Source organism: Chionomys nivalis, chromosome 19, assembly GCF_950005125.1.
Source record: "Chionomys nivalis chromosome 19, mChiNiv1.1, whole genome shotgun sequence".
Lineage (NCBI taxonomy): Eukaryota > Metazoa > Chordata > Mammalia > Rodentia > Cricetidae > Chionomys > Chionomys nivalis.
In genome coordinates this window covers 58,590,640-58,611,782 of record NC_080104.1, presented here as the reverse complement: position 1 = coordinate 58,611,782, position 21,143 = coordinate 58,590,640, and the positions used below count along the sequence as shown (strand labels likewise).

Sequence of the window (21,143 nt, the reverse complement as noted above, 5' to 3'; positions counted from 1 at the left end):
AGGTTCATGTGGCCCCAGTTGTCCTGGAACTGTTTACACAGCTGAGGGAGAGACCATATAGATTGCAGGGGCCAGAATAAAACAGAGCCTGAGCCGGGCAGTGGTGGCGCACGCCTTTATCCCAACACTAGGGAGGCGGAGGCAGGTGGACCTCTGTGAGTTCGAGGCCAGCCTGGTCTACAGAGTGAGTTTCAGGATATCCAGGGCTACACAGAGAAACCCTGTCTCAAAAAACAAAACAGAGCAACAACAACAAAACCCAAACGAAACAAAAGCAAAACAAAAAACCTAATGTAGTGGTACATGCTTGTAAACCCAGCACTCCAGAGGTGGGGACCAGAGGATCAGAAGTTTAAGCTCATTTCAAGGTTGTTCTTAGCAGCATGGTGAGTTCAAAGCCAGTCTGGGCTACATGAGACCCTGTCTCAAAAGCAAAACCAAAACATGACTCGACCTAACACACAAGTTGAGCTACATTGTGTTATATGAGTTCAATTATATTTCTATGTGATAATGAACAACCATTGGATGTTAAAGTTAAGAAATGAAGTCATGGGCTGGAGAGATGGCTGAGAAGTTAAGGGCATTGACTGCTCTTCCAGAGGTCCTGAGTTCAATACCTTGCAATCACATGGTAGCTCCAAGCATCTATAATGAGACCTGATGCCCTCTTCTGGCATGCAGGTATACATGCAGAAAGAACACTGTCATAATAAATAAACAAATAAATAAATAATAAATAAGTAAATCTTTTAAAAAGACTATTTTTTTTAATATTTATTTATTATGTATACAATATTCTGTCTGTGTGTATGCCTGCAGGCCAGAAGAGGGCACCAGACCTCCTTACAGATGGTTGTGAGCCACCATGTGGTTGCTGGGAATTGAACTCAGGACCTTTGGAAGAGCAGGCAATGCTCTTAACCTCTGAGCCATCTCTCCAGCCCCTAAAAAGACTATTTTAAAAAGACACACACACAGACACACACTGTGGTGGTTTGAATGTATTTGACCCCCATAAGTTCATAAGGAGTGGCACTATTAGGAGGTGTGGCCTTGTTGGAGGAGGCTGGATGGCACAAGCCTTTAATCCAGACCTCGAGACTGGAGGGCACACCTTCTGTTGGAAGTGTGTCACTGTGAGGACCGGCGTTGAGGTCTTTTTCTGTAGCTTCACTCAGTGTGACAGTCAACTTCTGCTGCCTTCTGGTCAAGACGTACACAGCATCACCTCTGCCTCATGCTGCCATGCTCCCTGTCATGAACCTCCGAAACTGTAAGCCATCACCTCAACTAAATGTTTTCTTTGTAAGAGTTGCTGTGGTCATGGTGTCTCTTCACAGCAATAAAAACCCTAACTAAGACATACAAACACATGAACATACACACAGACACTGATAAAAGATACTGAAGACCTCAAGCAATTGAAGACTTGGAGAGAGAACACTGTTCTCATGGCTTAGAAGACTCACGGCCTCGGAGATAGTTTTACTGAGGACTAGCCCAATGAAAGTGCACTTGCCTAGTATTGGGGAGGCTTTGGTTCAATCCTTATATCATACCACTGCCTGTTTCCCTGGTCCAAAGTTTCAGCTGATTCTACGGTTTGTTTCTATAGGCATGGGCTAGTTTTATGTCAACTCGACACAAGCTAGAGTCACTGGAGAGGAGGGAGGCTCAATTGAGACAATGCCTCCATAAGACTGGACTATAGACAAGCCTTCAGGATATTTCCTTAATTAGTGATTGATGGGGGAGGGTCAAGTCCATGGTGAGCAGTACCATCCCTGGGATGGTGGTCCTGGGTTCTATAAGAAAGCAGGTTGAACAAGCCATGAGGAGCAAGCCAGTAAGCAGCACCCCTCCATGTGCCCTGCATCAGCTCCTGCCTCCAGGTGCCTGTCGTGCTTGAGTTCCTGTCCTGACTTCTTCCAGTGATGGATTACAAGGTGGAAGTGTAAGCCAAATAAACCCTTTCCCCCAAATTGCATTGATCACGGTGTTTCATCACAGCGATAGAAACCTCAGTGAGACATCACACAAGCATGCTATGTCATGCTAAGCTGTCTGTCATTGCGACAGTATTGAGGGGGGTTGGGACCTTGAAGAGGTACTGGGGTACTGGACAAATGGCGGCACATGCCTTGAATCCCTTGGGAGGCAGAGGCCTGCAGATCTCCGAGTTCAAGGCCAGCCTGCCTGTGTGTACAGAGTTCCAGGATATCCAGGGCTACACAGAGTTAGCATGGGGAATTTCATACATTAACAAACAGGCACAGGAGAGATTTAGTCTGGCCCTAGTGACTCATGACGTCATGCTCACATAGCTACTCCAAAAAGAAGGAAGTCACACTGAAAACTTATACTTCAGGAAAACAATGAAGTGTGTGCAGAGTCACGCAGACAGTCGCCTCACCCAGGCGCTCTGCCCAGAAACACCTAACCGTCTCTAACTGCCATCAGCAGAGCTTTCCCGTCTTCCCAGCATAGCGATCCCCTCTCGAACATGCCTGATGGGCCTTTCACAGCACATTTCAATTAATTCTGTCTTTGACTGGATTCCAGTAAATTCTCTTACTGCTCATGCGCCTGGCCTCCCTGGGGTCTCTTCACCCATGCACCTGGCCTCACTGGGGTCCCTTCACCCATGCACCTGGCCTCCCTGGGGTCCCTTCACCCATGCACCTGACCTCGCTGGAGTCTCCAAAGACAATTACCATACCTGGCTAAGTTTCCTCTTTTATTTTATTTTTCTTTAAAAAATTGTTTTTTGGATGGGTGTGGTGATACATGCCTTTAATTCCAGCACTTGGGAGGCAAAAGCAAGGGGATCTCTGAGTTTGAGGCCAGCCTGGTCTACAGAGTAAGGTCCAGGACAACCAGAGCTACACAGAGAAACCCTGTCTCAAAAACAAACAAACAAACAAAAATTGTTTTTGGCCTGCCGTGGTGTCACATTTCTTTAATCCTAGCACTAAGGAGGCAGAGGCAGGAGGAATCTATGTGAGTTTGAGGCCAACCTGCTCTACAGAGTGAGTTCTAAGCCAGCCAAGGCTTGATGAGATCCTGTCTCCCCCCAAAATTAATTTTATCTGTGTGTGTGTGTGCACTCATGTGTGCAGTGCCCACAGAGGCTGGAAGAAGGCATCAGATCCCTGTGGAACTGGAGCTACAGCTTATGAGGTACCTGATGTGGGTGCTGAGAATCAAACCCCGGTCTTCTGCAAGAGCAGCAAGAATTCTTTTTTTTTTTTTAAATATTTATTTATTATGTATACAATATTCTGTCTGTGTGTATGTCCACAGGCCAGAAGAGGGCACCAGACTTCATTACAGATGGTTGTGAGCCACCATGTGGTTGCTGGGAATTGAACTCAGGACCTTTGGAAGAGCAGGCAATGCTCTTAACCACTGAGCCATCCCTCCAGCCCCAGCAAGAATTCTTAATCGCTGAACCATCTCTCCAGCCTTCTTTTTATCTTTTTACGTGTGTGTGTGTGTGTGTGTGTGTGTGTGTGTGGCGGGGCAGACTACTCGCACGGTGCGCATGTATGTGACGGTCAGAGGACAGCTTTCCTGGAGTCAGCTCTCTGTGCCCCATGTAGGACTGACTTCAGGTCCTCAGGCTTGGTGGCAAGTGCTTTTTCTCATCATTCATAGCAAATAGCATAGCAACAGAAATAGCAACAAGTTTAACAGATTCCTTTTGATTAGGCAGGTGCCTTTGAGAGCTACCCCCTCCCCTGAGACAGGCTTTTTCTGTGTAGCCCTGGCTGTCCTGGAACTCAGAGAGATCTCCCTGCCTCTGCCTCCCAAGTGTTGGGATTAAAGGCCTGTGTCATCAATGCCCGACTAGATACTTTTTTTCAAAAGAGATTTATTTTCTTTTTATATGGGTGTGATGGTTTAAATAAGAATGGCTCTGATAGGCTCATATACTCAAATACTTGGTTACCAGGGAGTGGAATTGTCAGAAAGGATCAGGTATTATGACTTTGCTGGAGGAAGTGTGTCACTAGAGGTGTGCACTGAGGTTTCAAAAGCCCATGGCAGGCCCAGGTTTTCTCTCTGCCCACTTGCTGCCTTTGGATTAGGATGTAAAGTTGTCAACTGTAACCCCATTGCATGGGAGCCGCCATGTTTCCTGACATGATGATAATGGATTAAGCCTCTAAAAGTGCAAGCAAGCTCCACCTCCCAAAATAAATGCTTTCTTTTGTAAGAGTTGTCATGGCCATGGTGTCTTCACAGCAATAGAACAGTGACTAAGTGGGTGAGTGCCTGCATGTACATGTGTGCACGGTGTGTGTAATTGCCTGTGCTGGCCAGAAGAGGGCATTGGATCCCTTAGCACTGCAGTTACAGATGTTTGTGAGCTGCTGTGTGGATTCTGGAACCAAACCCAGGTCCTCTGGAAGAGCAATCAGTGCTTTTCACTGCAGAGCCATTGCTCCAACCCCGGTGACCACTTTTTGACAAACTATGTGTGTTGGGGGTGAAACTCAAGACAGAAACTAAAGAATGGTTTCTCTCTTTTTATTTATTTATTTATTTGTTTGTTTGTTTTTACTTATTTGAACTATAACAGGAGACATCACTAGCTAGGGGCTGAGGCTAAGGAAAATATAGCATAGCAAAAGAAACTCTCCTTTCCCCCAAAAGGTAATCTGGGGAGACTGGGGCTACCCTGAGAGCCTCTAGGGTTGAAAAATGGCCACCTTTACTCATTGTAGTGGTTGATAAAAGTTAGAATCTTGGATTTCCGCCGTGGGTTGTCTCCAGTTCCCAAAGAGATGCGCCTATGGTAAGAGAGTATGTTGCCCTGTTTTTTGCTCTGGTAGATGATTTGGGCATGGGTAACGACAAAGTACAGACAGAAGCTGTGTAGGGACGCCCGGGACACCCAACCAAACCAGCGCATGGCTCTGACCAGCGTCATGTAGAACTCATTGGTGAGGATTTGGACCACCAGGTTGATGGACTCATAGGTGAAGATCCAGATGGTGTAGCTCATGAGACCCCCGTATATCTGGGCATACACGGAGTACAGAAGGAAGCAGCTGACGGCCATGGTGATGAGGGACAGGAAGAGGATGATCTTGAAGCTCCAGCAGACGAAGAAGTGTCTCACAGCATTGATGCCCTGACTCTGGAGGCTGCTCGTGCAGTTGTCGTTGCCAAGGTGCTCCTTTTCGAAGATGAGGTGCATGTGGGTGGCCATAATGGAAAAGGCCCCTGACAGCACTGTGCCCATCTTCGCTGACAGCCCATACCAGTTCTGCTGCCTCATGCCAGTACCTCCTGTGGAGACAAGCGACCCCATGGGAGCTCAGTGCCTGTCCGCGCGTGCATGAGGTACCAGGCTCTCCACCTGTCTCTGTCCCCCACCTTGGAAACAGAGAGAGGAAAGGAAGTGGGAAATAGCGGCTTTGGCTGACAAAAGATGGGGGTGGGAAGGAATGCCGATGGCTCCTGGATAAAGGGCTTACAGAAGACCTAAGTTCAGTGTAGTCCATTGTAAAACCCCTGTGATGACCTGTTTCTGTAATTCAGGCCCTTGGGTTTGTGGGAGGGAAGGGGAGGAGGATGGAGACCGGCAATAGATCCTGCTGTTCACTGGCTGGCCTGCCTAAGCAAAACAGAGTTTTTAGTTCAGTGAGAAAACCTCCTTTCAAAGCCACAGAGGAGGATGCCTCTCTGCAGCCCGAAAACTGGCTCCTCGGAATGCTCTAGAAGAGCAAGCCAACCAAGCGGGATGTTTTATCACATCTTAGCCGAACTTCAGAAGTCCCACAGTGACCATCCTAGCAATTCTGCTCTTCAGAAGCTAGCTCCTCATGCTGGGCCATAGGCAGGGGGAGGAATCCTCCATTCTCCTGTGGGGGAGGCTCTGTCAGCTGCTCATGGTCCAAACCCATGTTTGCCAAGTTGTCCAGAGAAAAAAAAGCCATCAGAGCAAGGAAATGTTGACAGTAAACTGATATGCCCTGCCTTTCCCTAACGTCCTCCTTGCTGATCCTAAGGGCTCTGTGTGTACCAAGGCCTGCTACGTCAAAGTCTTTGTTAATCTGTTTCTCCCTGAGTGCCTGATATTAATAACTGACAGAGCACACGTGTGTGTGTGTACACACACACACACTCAAGTTTTGTAGCAAAGAGAAGAGCTCACAGAGCCAATAAAACTACTAGAGCCACGTAGAGTACTATTAGAAAACACGGCATGACAGTGTGAACTGTTGGTAACTAGACAACAGAAATCAGTAAGAGTATAGCAGCAGAGCCAGGGGCCTGGCTCAGACAACACAGTGTTCGCCTTGCACACATGAAATCTAGGGTTCCATCCCCAGCACTGTATAGAACCATGGTGCACACACAGCTGTAAACTCAGCACTCAGGAGATGGAGGCAGGAGGATCAGGAGTTCAAGATCATCCTTGTTGGTATAGTGACTTAAAGAACAGTTTGAGCTACAGGGAAACCTGTCTCAAAAAATAGGAAAAAAACATGTAGGAGTCACTTCAATAAGGAATGGTTCAGGGCTGGAGAAATGGCTCAGTGGGTAAGCTGTTTTAGAGGACCTGGGTTAATTCCCACTACCCACATGGCAGCTCACAACTGCCTGTAACTCCACTTCCAGGGGCTCCGACATCTTCAGACAGACATATGTATAGGCAAGACACCAATTTACATAAATTAAATAAATTAATTAAAAATGGAAAGAATGGGGTGAGATGAGGCGCTTGCTCCCAAGCCCGACGACCTGAATTTGATCCCGGACTACATAAAGGCGTGAGAAGGGAAATGGCCCCACAAAGTTGTCCTCTGACCTCCACACACATGCCACAGCACAGGTGGCTCCCACTGTACACCATAATAATAATTAATAAAAATGTAAAGGCAGGAATAAACTGCCACAGAGTCCCACAAGGAGGATGTTAAATAGTTGTCAAATGAACCTTGACTGAATTGTCGTCTGATCCCCAGGACCCACAGGGTGGAAAGAGAGAACCGAGTCTGGGAAATTGTCCTCTGACGGTTTCCATGAGACTGCCATAGCACGCATGCACACAGAATGAATACAGATATGAGAAGATTCTAAAAGACCCATTTGTAGATAACCTTGTGAGACTGCCTTGAGGATTAAATGAGCAAATACATTTGGAAGACTTGGAAGGGTTTTATGCCCGGGGAGCACCAAGCTGCTCGGTGTTCTTCCGTCTTCATGCCAAGGGGCAGCTCCTGCTTGCTCTGTGCGTTAACTACTGCTTGTTGAGCTTCACACAGAGACGCTAGCTAGTGTCCCTTTCCCTGCCCAGTTCCTCCTTCGCTAAGAGAGTCTGGTTGTGTTCGAGATGGCAAGAAGCCCAGATCCAGGCACAATATTTGTCTTCCCAAACATTGTCTTGAAGTAAGGCCACCCTGGGCACAGTCCTAGGAGATGAGACACACGTGGAGACGGCTGGGCACTCTGCCAAGCTTTCTTCCTGATAATGGAAGAGGATGTGGGCGGTACAATACTTACGTTTTATTTTCTCTCTCTCTCTTTTTTTTTTTTTACGGAATAATAAACACCTTTATTACATGAGCTATGACGGATGGTTTATTTGCCTTTCCGGGCTTTGATCTTCCTCAGATAGAACTCCAGCTCCTTGCCTTCTAGCACATAGCCATCTACTCTGCCACACTGGCCTGGTCTTGAGGCAATACAGGCCAGAAGCTTGCCCTGCTGGAACTGCTCCTCCAGAAGACTGCTGATCTTGGCGTTCTTTTTCCTTTCATCGTATTTCTTCTGAATTTTCTTTGATCGTTTTTTGTTTAATATTTCTTCCTCCTCAGGAGTCAGCTTGGCCCCTTTCTTGCGGCCCAGGGGCAGTGCATAGTGGGACTCGTACTGCTGTCGGTACGGGGTGCTTTCAATGAGCACAATGCAGTTCTTGACCAGAGTCTTGGTGCGGACCAGCTCGTTATTGGATGCATTGTAGAAGACATCAATGATCCTTGTTTTGCGAGTACAGCACTCAGAACCCCAGGAAAAGTTCCCCACATCCAATCTTAGGGCACGGTACTTCTTATTGCCTCCTCGCACACGGACCGTGTGGATGCGACGAGGGCCAATCTTAGTGTTAGCCGCAGGCCGTCCCAGCTCATACTTCCGCTTCTTGTGGTAGGGCTTTCTCTTACCCCCGGTCTTGCGGCGCTTGTGCCAGTTGTCCCGAGAGATGCCCATCACTCGGCGCTGGCAGGAAAGAGGAAGCGCAAAGCTTCACGGTCCGGTTTCTCTATTTTCTCTCTTTTTTAAGACTTATTTTAAAGTGAGTGTGTATGTGTGTGTATGTGTGTGTATGTGTGTGTGTATATGTGTGTATGTGTGTGTGTATGTGTGTGTCTGTGTGTGTGCGTGTGTGTGTAGTGCCCATGGAGTCCAGAGAAGGGCATCAGATTCCTATGAAGACTGTGCTGACTTGGAGCTCACAGAGCTCTTGCCTCTGCTTCCTGAATGCTGGGGTTAAGGTGTGTGCTATCAAGGTTGGTCTAAGACTGCATTTTATTTATTTATTTTTGAGACAGGGTCGCACTATAAAGCTCTGATGTCCTGGAAATCACTATATAGATCAGGCTGGCCTTGAATTCACAGAAATTCTCCTGCCTCCAAGTGCTGGGATTAAAAGCATGTGACATTATGTCTGACCTAAGACTGAATTTTAAAAAGTATCTATCTATCTATCTATCTATCTATCTATCTATCTATCTATCTATCTATCCATTCATATATCTACCTACCTACCTATCATCTCTTTATGCTCAAGTGTATCTCTCTCTCTCTCTCTCTCTCTCCTCTGTGTGTGTGTGTGTGTGAGAGAGAGAGAGAGGAGAGAGAGAGAGAGAAAAAGAGAGAGCGAGAGAGCATGCACATGGAGATCAGAGAATGACTTTGAGAATGGGTTTTCTCTCTCCCTTTAAGTGAGTTCTGGGGATCAAATTCAGGCCCAAGACTTGCATGGTAAGCTCTGTGCTTGCTGAACCATCTTGCTGGTCCACCTTGAGACATGTTTGGCTATTTCCCCCTTTAAATGCTGTATCTATATTAACTGACCTATAGCTATCATGCTCTAAGGAATTACCTTAAATGTTATACACTAGGAAGGCAAACATTTGTAAGCTATTTTTAAAAATTCTCTCTCTCTCTCTCTCTCTCTCTCTCTCTCTCTCTCTCTCAAGATAGGGTTTCTCTATGTAGCTTTTGCTGCCTAGAACTCACTCTGTAGAACATTAAATGTGTGCACCACATTGACTGGTTTGAAATCTTATTTTTAAAGCTAGGCTCTCTCACTGGAACTCACTAAGTAGGCTAGGCCAGCCAGCCAGTGAGCTGCAGGGATCCAGGGATCTGCCCTCTCTGTGCTTAGATTACAAGCATGTCTGACCTTTTTTTAAAATGTGGGTTTTGGGTGAGCTCAGGTCGTCACGTTTATAAAGGTGTAGTGGTTTGAATGGGAATGCCCCAGGATCGTGTATCTGGATGCTTGGTCCTCAGCTGGTGGAACTGTTTGGGAAGGATCAGGAGGTATGGCCTTGTTGGACAAGGTGTGCGCTATGGGGGTGGGCTTTGGAGTTTCAAAGCCAGGCCTTGTCTTTCTCTCTCTCTCTCTGACTGCTGCTGAGGATAAGATGTAAGCTCTCAGTTACTGCTCCATGCCTGCCTGCTGCCCTGCTTCCTGCCTTGGTGGTCATGGATTCACCCTCTGACACCGTAAGTCCCCAAATTAAATACTTTCTTTTATAAGCTGCCTTGGACCCTCAGTGTCTACTTTCTAGTTTCATGATCTGCTTCTCTCTGTTTCTCTGTCTCTGTCTCTCTCACACACACAGACAGAATTAAAATCTAGGCTCATGTACGAGAGAAAACATGCCAGATTTGTCTCTTTGAGCCTGGTTTATTTCAGTTCATATAATAAACTCCAGTTTCATCCATTTCCCTACAGATGTCATGATCTCATATTACGTCACAGCAGAATGAGTTCCACGGTCTGTATGTACCACATCTTCTTTACCCATCCATCAGCTGACGGACATCTGGGATGGTCCCACTCTTAGATAGCTTGGGATTCTGAGGCAGGAAGCCAAAGTTTCTTAGCTGCTATGCCTCAGGAACCCTCCTGAGGTCAAATAAAGGCCTGCCAGTTGAAGGCTGTCCTTGGAAGAGAGACGTCTAGCTCACCTGGCGACTGGTAGTTCTTGGCTGGATATTGGTCAGAGACCTCAGCTCTGGATTAAGACCCAATTTCTGGAATAAGGGCTGCCCAAGTCTCCTCGTGCCACTGTGCAGGCTTTCCACGAGAGTAACTAATGGTGCCAGCAGAGAAGCAACCGTGCCTTTTTTCTTTCATTTTCTGTGTATGAGTTTTTTCCTGCATGCATGAATGTGTACCATGTGCATGCAGTGCTCATGGAAGCCAGCAGAGGGTATCAGTTGGGGCTGGAGGAAGTGGAGTTACAGCCAGTTATGAGCAGCAAGTACTCTGACATGAAGCCATCTGTCTAGCACAGCGGTCCCACTTCTTAGAGACCCACTGAAGGCTGAGCTTACTTCCCAGTCACGCAGCCAGCATCCAAGTCAGCATGTGGGGGGAGGACACACATGCCACGTCTCCATTCTCCCAGCAGCAGAGATACCCCAATTACTGCAGGGAAGCCAGACAACTTCTCTCTCCCTTGGCTCTTCCAGGCAACACTCCCGCAAACCCACAGATCTAAATCTTTCCCTTCAAGAGTCCAGATTTTCCAAAACAAAAGTCCTTTAAGCCTTTAAGAATGGTGTTCCTCTCCAGCACACAAAGAGAATTTCCCTGTGGTGTTTTGGCAGCTAACCAGCTGACAAGCAGGAGAAGCACTCCCCACAGAGAATGGGCAGACACTGACAATAAATGCTGTACACAGGGTTCTCAAGGTCAGCCCCCATTCATCACCCCAGGGGTGGCTCCACATTCCTCCCCTCCTGTGTAAGCTTTTCTTTCTCAAATATCTTTTCTCTCCTTGGCTCGGTCCCTCCAGGTTTTCCAGATCTCCAGCGGTGTCAGGGTTCCAGGTTAGCCCCCTTTCTGTGGTCCCTGGCTGTCAACTTGCCCCTCGTTGGCATTCCAATCAGGAGTGCTCCGGAAGCTCTCCTTCCTGTTCACTTTTTCCACGGGAAGTTACACACTCCCACAACTCCAGCAGCCCGAGCTGTGGAATTGCCATACCTGCCATAGATAAATACTTGAGCCAGCACTAGGAGCCCAGCTGCGTTGTTCCACCAGCAAGGAGCCCTCTTGACAAAGAGTACGGATTTTGTTCCCTTTATGACTCATTTTCCTTAAACGTGGAGGTCTGTGATGGAAGGCAGGCCCTTCACTACTGTGGCGACTGCCCCTTCCACAGACATGGGCTTTACATATCTACACAGTTGGCCAGAACTGGGTTTACATTTCCAAGTCTCCCACACAACTGCTGGCTATGCTACCAAAGTTTGAACAATGCTATTCTGTTCATTTTGTGTGCATGTGTGTGCTACGTGTGTCGGTGTGAGCATGCCAAGGTGCATTGGAGGACGTAAGAGGGACAGCCTGGGGAATAGGCCACCTCTATGGGGATCCCAGGAATCGAACTCCGACCTTCAGCCATCTTACTTGGTGCTTGATACCTTGGGTAGCCTGGGTTTACCATGAATCCAATTATGACTTTGAACTCTTGATCCCTCTGTTTCCACCTCCTGCCGGAGTGGCAGGCAGGAGCCACTGCGCCTGGCTGTAGGCTATCAGTTTGTAAGAAAGGACAAAGGGGGAGAAACCAAGGTAACCGGCCAGTTCCTCCTCCTCCACCAGATGGAGCAAATGAGCACGTGCTGGGGAGCCGCCAGGATCAAGTGAGCCATTGAAGACCACTGTTTCTACCTGACAGAGAAGGTATCGGAGAAGGGATGGAGACCCCTGAGGGTGCCGCAGAGCAGAGCCCTAGTCCGTTTTAAATTCCCACAGGAGGGGCTGGAGAGATGGCTCAGAGGTTAAGAGCATTGCCTGCTCTTCCAAAGGTCCTGAGTTCAATTCCCAGCAACCACATGGTGGCTCACAACCATCTGTAATGGGGTCTGGTGCCCTCTTCTGGCCAGCAGGCATACATGCAGACAGAATATTGTATACATAATAAATATTTTTTAAAAAAAAATTCCCACAGGAAAGGATTAAATGGTGTTTCCTCCCACGTTCAAATCATGTTATTTCGAAGCCACACTCCTAACCGAAAGGATAAATCTGCCTCTAGCACTCTGCCTATGTGCATTCTAAAGTCTGCCGTGTCTGGTAACGGAGAGATGGCTCTGAGGTTAAGAGGGCTTACATACAGCTGTTGCCAAGGACCTCAGTTCAGTTCTCAGAACTCATGAAGGCAGTCCACAACCATTTGTAACTCTAGCTCTAGGAGATCCGACGCCCCTTCTGGACTCTGAGAGTACTTGTACACCTGCATATGTGCATTTTTACATAATTAAAAATAAAATAGGGGCTGGAGAGATGGCTCAGAGGTTAAGAGCATTGCCTGCTCTTCCAAAGATCCTGAGTTCAATTCCCGGCAACCACATGGTGGCTCACAACCATCTATAATGAGGTCTGGTGTCCTCTTCTGGCCTGCAGACATACACACAGACAGAATATTGTATATATAATAAATATTTAAAAAAATTAAAAATAAAATAGATACCTCAGTCAAAAAAAATGTTAAATCTAAAAAAAAAAAATCCAGGCACAAAACATCCAGGAAATCTGGGACACTATGAAAGGAACAAATCTTTTTTTTTTTTTTTTAAAGATTTATTTATTATGTATACAACATTCTGCCTCCATGTATGTCCGCACGCCAGAAGAGGGCGCCAAATCTCATTACAGATGGTTGTGAGCCACCACATGGTTGCTGGGAATTGAACTTAGGACCTTTGGAAGAACAGCCAGTGCTCTTAACCGCTGAGCCATCTCTCCAGTCCCCTTGAAAGGAACAAATCTAAGAATAATAGGAATAGAGGAGGAGAAGAAACCCAGGTCAAAGCACAGATCATAAATAGACTGGACCAGATCAGAAAAGAAAGTTCCCTCAGCACATAATAATCAAAACACTCAGTGCACAGAACAAAGAAGAGTTGCAAGGGAAAAAATCCAATAACATATAAAAAGGCGGACCTATAGAATTACACCAACCTTGCCCTCAAACTCACAGAGATCCGCCTGCCTCTGCCTCCTGAGTGATGGGATTAAAGGCGTGAGCCACCACACCAGGCTCTATGCCCAACTTTTTAATGGAGACTTTAAAACAGAGACTCTAAAAGCCAGATAAATGTGCTGCAGACTCTAAGAGATCACAGATGCCAGCCCAGACTACTTTACCCAGTGAAACTTTCAACCACAATAGATGGAGAACATAAGACATTCCATGATAAAACCAGATTTAAGCAATATCTATCTACAAATCAAGTTCTATAGAAGGAACTAGAAGGAAAGTTCCAACCTAAAGAGGTTAACTACAGTCATGAAGACACAGGGAATAAATGGCCCCAGACCAGTAAATCAAAAGAGAGGAAGTGCATGAGGGTACACACATGCATGCACACATATGCACACATCTGTGCATGCACGTGTGCACACACAAGGTACACATGCATACATACACACAGGTGCGCGTGCACATATGCACACACATGTACACATGTGCATGCACACGCACACACATATGTACACACAGAGGCACATATACACACACATACATGCTACCACAACAGAATAACAGGAATCAATAAACATTCCTCATTGATTTCTGTAGGGTTTGAAGAGGAATGGCCCACTTCAGCTCATATATTTGAATTCTTGATCATTAGGGAGTGGCAATACTTGACAGGGAATAGGATGTGTGGCTTTGGAAAGATTTCCCACACTCATGGATTGGTAGGATTAATATAGGAAAAATAGCCTTCCTACCGAAAGCAATCTATAGACTCAATGCAAGCCCTGTCAAATTCCAACACAATTCTTCACAGATCTTGAAAGGACAGTTTTCAGTTTCATAAAGAAACACACACAACCCAGGATAGCTAAAACAATACTGAATAATAAAAGAACGGCAGGAGGTATCACCCTCCTCGATTTAAAGTTGTACTACAGACCTATAGTGATAAAACCACATGGTATTGTCACAAAAACAGACATGTTGCCAATAGAACCAAATTGAAGACCAAGAGATAAATCCATACCCTTATGGACACCCAATTCTTCATAAAGAATCCAGAATCACACAGGAAACATGGCAGTGTGCTGGTTGATTTTATGTCAACTTGACACAAGCTAGCGTCATCAGAGGAAGGAGCCTCAGTTGAGGAAATGCCTTCATGAGATCCAGCTCTAAGGCATTTTCTCAATTAGTGATCAATGGGAGAGGGTCCAGCCCATTGTGGGTGGGGCCATCCCTGGGCTGGTGGTCCTGGGTTCTATAAGAAAGCAGGCTGAACCAACCATGATGAACAAGTCAGTAAGCAGCATCCTCCATGGCCTCTGCATCAGCTCCTCCCTCCAGGATCCTGTCTGTTTGAGCTCCTGTCCTGACTTCCTTCAGTGATGAACTTATGGGGGATGCCCCTCTGTCTGCTATGAACTTTATGTTTTAAAACATAGGTCAGAAATATATTTGTAAAATGGAACTTAAAAGCTGCGCTGCTTTTAAGAAGCAATTTTGCTTTTGTTTCCACAGGAAACAAGAGAACAAGAGGCTATAGATTTGTTCCAGGTTAAGATAGACCAGGTTTGATCAAGGGAGATCTCCTGAAATTTGACAGGTGATATCTATCAACAAAGGTTACCACTGGTCCTCCCAGGACTCATTATCTCAAGATTTTATCAGGGACCCTAAAGACACTTTTCCCACAGACAGGAGGAAGTAGTTTGGAGAAAACTATGTCCGCATCCCACAAGTTTTGGGGGTTATGAATGGTCTTTGGCTATTTGGTAGGTTATGGATGTTTGTTATATTTAGGGGGAATATAGGATAAAAAGACAACTACTAATCTCAGACATTTTGCATTGACATGGACTTTGGTATATGATAAATATTTAAAGTTAATTGTGTTACCCTGTATATATGTTTCTATTCTTGTTTAAAGGAATTGTGTATACTGATACAAGTTTAAGGTCATTTTTATGCTATATGTATATTTCTACTCTTGTTTAATGTATGATGTTTATGCAGATCATTTAAAATGTAATGTATAGTTAAGAAATACTAATAGTCAAACTTATAGTCATGTTAGGTAGATTTTCTAGATATGCAGAGAAATATTTCAAATAGATAGGTAATCTTCAAGCGCTTCAAAGAATATGGTATTTAAAATGTTTTAAGGAGCCGGGCGGACGCCTTTAATCCCAGCACTTGGGAGGCAGAGGCAGGCAGATCTCTGTGAGTTCGAGACCAGCCTGGTCTACAAGAGCTAGTTCCAGGATAGGCTCCAAAACCACAGAGAAACCCTGTCTCGAAAAACAAAAAAAAAAAAAATGTTTTAAGGAGCCTAGACAGATGGTTCAGTGGATAAGAGCACTGACTGTTCTTCCAGAGGACCTGGGTTCAATTCCCAGCACCCATAAGACAGCTCACAACTGTCTATAACTTCAGTTCTAAGGGACCCGACACCCTCACAAGACATACATGCAGTCAAGACACCAATAAATAAATAAATAAATAAATAAATAATATTTAAAAAAATGTTTTAAGAACTTAGACTTTTCTTGACAGTGAGACACATCTGCTCCTGGCAGCACCAATTACTTCAAGAGGATGGTGGGCATTGAAGAAGCTCCTCATGGAGTTTGCTTTCAATGTGGCAAGGATAGCCATTTGGGCAAGAAACTGCTCTTGCCTGGACTGCCTGACCATATTCTCTATACTGGATATGCATGACCCATAGGAAAATGACTGCTAAACATTTATAATTAATATAAGCCTCTGAGTGTTTATTTGGGAACTGGGGGGCAGGAGAGAAACCTCCAGTTACAATGAACAGCAATGTGGAAGTGTAAGCCAAATAAACCCCATCCTCCCCAACTTGTTTTTTGGTTATGGTGTTTTGTCGCAGCAATAGCAGCCCTAAGATAGACAGCATCTTCATCGAATGGTCAAAGTGGATGGGCGCATGTAAAGTGATCCCAATAGAGCCACAGTTACCACTCTGCATAAAACTCCAAATGGATCAAAGACCTCAACACAAAACCAGCTACACTGAGCCTGATAGAAGAGAAGGTAGGGAATTAGCCTTGGACTCAGTAGCACAAGAAAAGACTTTCTGAACAGAACATCCTTATTGCAGACACTAGGACAAAAATTAATAAGTGGGACATCATGAAACTGAGAAGCTCTGCAAGGCGAAGGACACCATCATTTGGGCAAAATGAAAGCCTACAGAATGGGAAAAGAATTTTTACCAACCACACATCTGATAGAGGGCTAATAAAGCACAAAAACCCCTAGATATCAAAAAAAAAATAATCAAAATATGGGGTACAGATCTAAACAGAGAATTCTCAAAAGGGGAAACTTGAATGGTTTGCTGAGAAACACTTAAAGAACTGTTCAACAACCTTAGTCATTAGGGAATGTAAATCAAAACTGCTTTTAGATTTCATCTTATGCGAGTCAGAATGGCTTAAGATCACAAGAGACAGCTCAGGCTGGTGAGGATGTGGAGTAAGGGGAACACTCGTTCATTGTTGGTGGAGATGCAAACCACCACTATGCAAATCAGTGTGCTGGTTTCTCAGAAAGATGGGAACTGACCTATCTCAGGATCCAGCTATACCACTCTCGGACACATGCCCAAAGACCTTCATCCTACCACAGAGATAATTCATTCAACCAAGTTTATTGCTGCTCTATTTATAAAATCCAGAAATTGGAAACAACCTAGATCTCCCCCAGTAGAAGAATGGATAAAGAAAATGTGATACATTTACACAATGGAGTATTACTCAGCTGTTAAAAAATGAAGTTCACAGGTGAAAGCATGATACTAGAAAAAAAAATCATGAGTGAGGTATCCCAGAACCACAAAGAGAAATATGTATTTACTCCTATGTGGATATTAACTACTAAGTCCATGATTACCAAGCTTCAATTCATAGAAACACAGAGCGTGAATACAGAGTAAAGGCCTGGGGTTGGGGAGGCAAGTGGAGCTCATTAGGAAAGGGAAGTAGATTAGATAGTTATGGACAGATGGGGAGCTAGGACAGGAGGACCAAGTGGGGACAAGAGAGAGAATTCACGGAGAGGTAAAGTTAAGGACAAATTGAGGGCTGGTATGGAAACCCAATACAGTAGAAGCTTCCTAAAATAGAGACACGCATGAAGGCAATCTAACTGAAATTGACAACCAATGTGGAAGACAGGGTCCCAACCAGCCATCTCTTGTCACCAAACGAAGTCTCCAGTCCCAGGATTAGGTAACATCTAATTGAATTGCTGGTCAAAGGGGTCCCATGGTAACCCCCAAACAACCCAGGCTGTTGCCACGACGACAGGCTGTTCTCCACAAACTGATGGCGAGCCCTCATTGGTGAAGACACCTATACAGCTCATTGGTCAAGCTGGTGCCCACATGGACTCTTCATCCCTGTGTTCTAGTGTCTCTGGTGTAGGAAGGCACTCTGTATGCTACCAAAAGAGAAAAAAGACACCAATCCAGCCACAAACCTTGGATTGGCAATGGTGTCCTGCCTGTGGGATAGGCTAATGCAATGGAGGCCCAAAGCTTGTGGGAGTAACCACCCAATCTGACTTGACTTAAGGCCCACTTCACGGAACCCACGCCCAACACTGCTTTGGGTGACCAAAACCTGAGACCAGAGAGTTCAGGGACCTAGGGTAAAACCAACTAATACTGGTGTAAAAAGAAAAAAAAAGCACTAAAATGACTCGTAGTGACATTTTGCTGTGCTCATAGATGGGTGCCTCGCTCAGCCGTCATCAGAGAAGCTTCCTCCTGCAGCAGACGGGAACAAATAGAGACCCCAAAGCCAGACATTATGCAGAGGATGAGAGATCTGGGAACACTGAGCCCTAAATGGGATGTCTCCATCCAATCCCTCCCCTCAGGGTTCAGGGAGCCTTGTGGAAGAGGGGATGGAAAGAGCCAGAGGGGACGGAGGACACTAAGAAAAGAAGGCCCTAAAATCAACACGATCAAAACTCCTGCGAACTCACAGAGACGGAGGCGGCACGCACAGGTCCGCACCAGGTCCTCTGTGTGTACAGTGTGCCTTTCAGTTAGTGTTTTAGGGACTTCCTGAGCATGGGAAAGAAACATGGGGGTCTGCTTTCTGCCTTCTCTTGGACTCTTTTCCTTCTGTTTTTTGGTCTAATTACAATAGTTTTTGTTTTCGCTTTTTTTTTTCCTTTGAGACAGGGTTTCTCTGTGTCACAGCCCTAGCTGTCCTGAAACTAGCTCTGCAGACCAGGCTGGCCTTTAACTCACAGAGATCCTCCTGCCTCTGCCTCCCAATGGCTGGGATTAAAGGCGTGAGCCACCACCACCCAGCTTAGTTTTTGGTTTTATCACATTATACTTTATGATTATCCCTTAGAAGCCTGTTTGTTTTCTGTGGAGAGACAGAAAGGGATTTGATCCAGATGGGCGGTGGGTGGGGAGGAACTGGGAGGCATAAAGGAGGGGAAACCATAATCAGGATATATTATATATGAGAAAACAACCTATTTTCAATAAAAGGGGGAAAGATAAGATGCTAAAAGGCAATAAATAAAATAAAACATCTTTTAAAAAAGGGTCCAGCACATGTCACACGGTCAACTGCAAGCCTCAGCAGTCTATCAAAACGATGGTGTCTAGTTCCCACAGCTGTGGACCTCAGCTTGAGGCTGGCTGGGCTGGGCTGAGCTGGACTCACTAGAGTGTCTGGGGTGGATTGTTGGTTGGCCAGGAAGCTCTGTTGATTTTCGTTGAGCTCATTCATACATCTGAGGTTCAACTGTCTGTTGGCTGACCCAACGTGGCCTCAGCTGGGCTTGCTTATAGGGGCTTGGCCCAGTTCCACATTCTCTTGTCGCGTAGCAGGCTAGCCTAGACAGGCTCTCATGGCCGTGGGTGAGCGCAAACCCAATTACACAAGTGCCTTTTTATGTAATGTTTGTGTAATGTTCACTAAATTCCCACTGACAAAAGCAATTGTAAAGGGGCTTCTGGAGCCAGAAAGGGAAGGCCTCCAAGGGAAGAACGGAGGCCAGTCATGCTTGCAGATGACCAAGTGCTGGCCGATGGCACACCATGGAGCTGGGCCACCAGAGACACTGCTAAGCCACTGAGGAGCGTGTGACTCTGTAGTTACATTGAGAGTCTTTGGCACCAGATCCTGGGGGTTGCCCATCCCTCACCAGAAGAGTCTTGTTGTTTGTTTGTTTGTTGTGGTTCTGTCTGCCTTGTAACCTCCTGACTCAAAATCTAGAGCAGGAACATTTCATTAACAGTGCTAGACTTAGCTCCTAAGGAGGAACAGGAAGGGAATGGCTGGAGCTGGGCATGGATCTCGTCTGGAAGGGCTAACCTAGCATAGATGCGGGGGACCATAGCTTCCGTCTCCAGCCCTGGGAAGAAATGAGTAAGTAGCTTACTTACTGGCTGCAGGAATAGGATCTGTTTCCCTCAGTGTCAGAGCCTGGGAAATTCTCTATGCGAAGGAAAGGGGCTTGTATGGCAGGTCACTAAAAAACCCAAACAAAGCGCTAGTGAGGAAAGGAAGGAGGAAGACAGAGTGTGTGCGTGAGGGGAGGTGGAGACCCTCTGGTGTCTGGCTTTTCATTCATTCATTCCTTCTTTTTTATTATTTAAAAATTTAAGAGCTGTGTCAATATTCTAAGATTTAAAAATTAGGTATTATTTATTTGTGTGTGGTGCGTGTCCAGGTGCCATATGGCGTTAGGGGGCAACTTACACGAGTCAGTTCTCTCCTTGTGCCATGTGGGTTCCTGGGGATCTGACTCTGACCACCAGCTTAGCAACAAGCTGAGCCATCTTGCTGGCCCAAACTAATCTTTACGTTTCTCTCAAGTCACCGAAAGTAGCTGCTGCATTTCCAGAGAACCCCAAACTGGTTTCTAGCACCCACAGTAGGCAGCTCACAATTGCCTGCAAATCCATCTGATGCCCTCCTCTGGCTTCTGCAGGCACCTGCACACACACACACACACACACACACACACACACACACACTCAAATAGATATGCGTACGCATAAATAAAACTGAATCCTTTTTTTTTATTTAAAAGAAAGAACAAAGCCAAAGAAAACAACAAAACTTGCCCATGAAGGGGTTTCCACAGGAAAAACCATTGGTACAGAAGCGAAGGCGTATTTACACATGGCCATATACGCTGTCGTGATGAGTAAACTTGAACTCCGTGTATTAACAGGCTGTTGAGGGAATGGGGCCAGGTGCTGGAGCATATGTACAGCGCGGTGCTATTTATAAAGTTTCAAAACACAAGAAACGTGTTGTTTCTGCACACACACATATGTAGTAGTCTGCAACGTGTGTAGATGCTAATTCAGGATGGAGGATTCCCGTGCAGAAGGGGAGGAGAGCAAGATCGGAGGGGCGCGACTGTGTTCTCACAGAAGCTGCTGTGTAAGGCCTGTCAGCTAAACATGGCTTCTACATTTAAAAATTGTTGGGGAAACAGAGAACATTTTGTGATGTGTGAAAATGCCGGAGAGTTCCAGTTTCAACACTTACGGTGAATCTTCTTTACTGGAGCACAGCCTTGATATTTTACCTACAAATGAGCTAAGTAGCTTCCAGGCTGCAGGGGCAGTTCAGCCCGGCCAGAGGAGGCCCAAAGCAGCCATAATCGGGCCCTTAAAAGACTACTTATGTGTGTCTGTGTGTTGGGAGGTTAGAACCCTAGGGAATGGGTTCTCTGCTTCTGCCATGTAGATCTCAGGGAATGAACCCCAGCTGTCAAAATGACAGTAAGTACCTTCATCCTCTGAGTCAGCCTCACCAGGCCAACTCGTCCCTTTAAAGAGCTAATGTGGGACTGGAGAGATTGCTCAGCAGTTAAGCTCTTCCAGAG

At 45.9% G+C, this 21,143-nt stretch overlaps 2 protein-coding genes across 2 annotated transcripts; both read right to left on the bottom strand.

Moving 5' to 3' along the window:
• Nucleotides 1–4,720: 4,720 nt before the first annotated feature.
• Nucleotides 4,721–5,290, bottom strand: Tmem217 (transmembrane protein 217). The gene has a single exon (XM_057751964.1). The coding sequence runs from the start codon at nucleotides 5,288–5,290 to the stop codon at nucleotides 4,721–4,723; it is 570 nt and encodes a 189-aa protein (XP_057607947.1).
• A 2,264-nt stretch (nucleotides 5,291–7,554) lies between these two features.
• On the bottom strand, nucleotides 7,555–8,260 carry LOC130862195 (40S ribosomal protein S8-like). The gene has a single exon (XM_057751677.1). It carries the CDS (start codon nucleotides 8,224–8,226, stop codon nucleotides 7,600–7,602), a length of 627 nt encoding a protein of 208 aa, XP_057607660.1. The 5' UTR covers nucleotides 8,227–8,260; the 3' UTR covers nucleotides 7,555–7,599.
• Nucleotides 8,261–21,143: the final 12,883 nt, after the last annotated feature.

Excerpts from the sequence above, each read along its gene's own strand:
- Tmem217 (XM_057751964.1), bottom strand. The coding sequence starts at position 5,290 with ATGAGGCAGCAGAACTGGTATGGGCTGTCAGCGAAGATGGGCACAGTG.
- LOC130862195 (XM_057751677.1), bottom strand. The coding sequence starts at position 8,226 with ATGGGCATCTCTCGGGACAACTGGCACAAGCGCCGCAAGACCGGGGGT.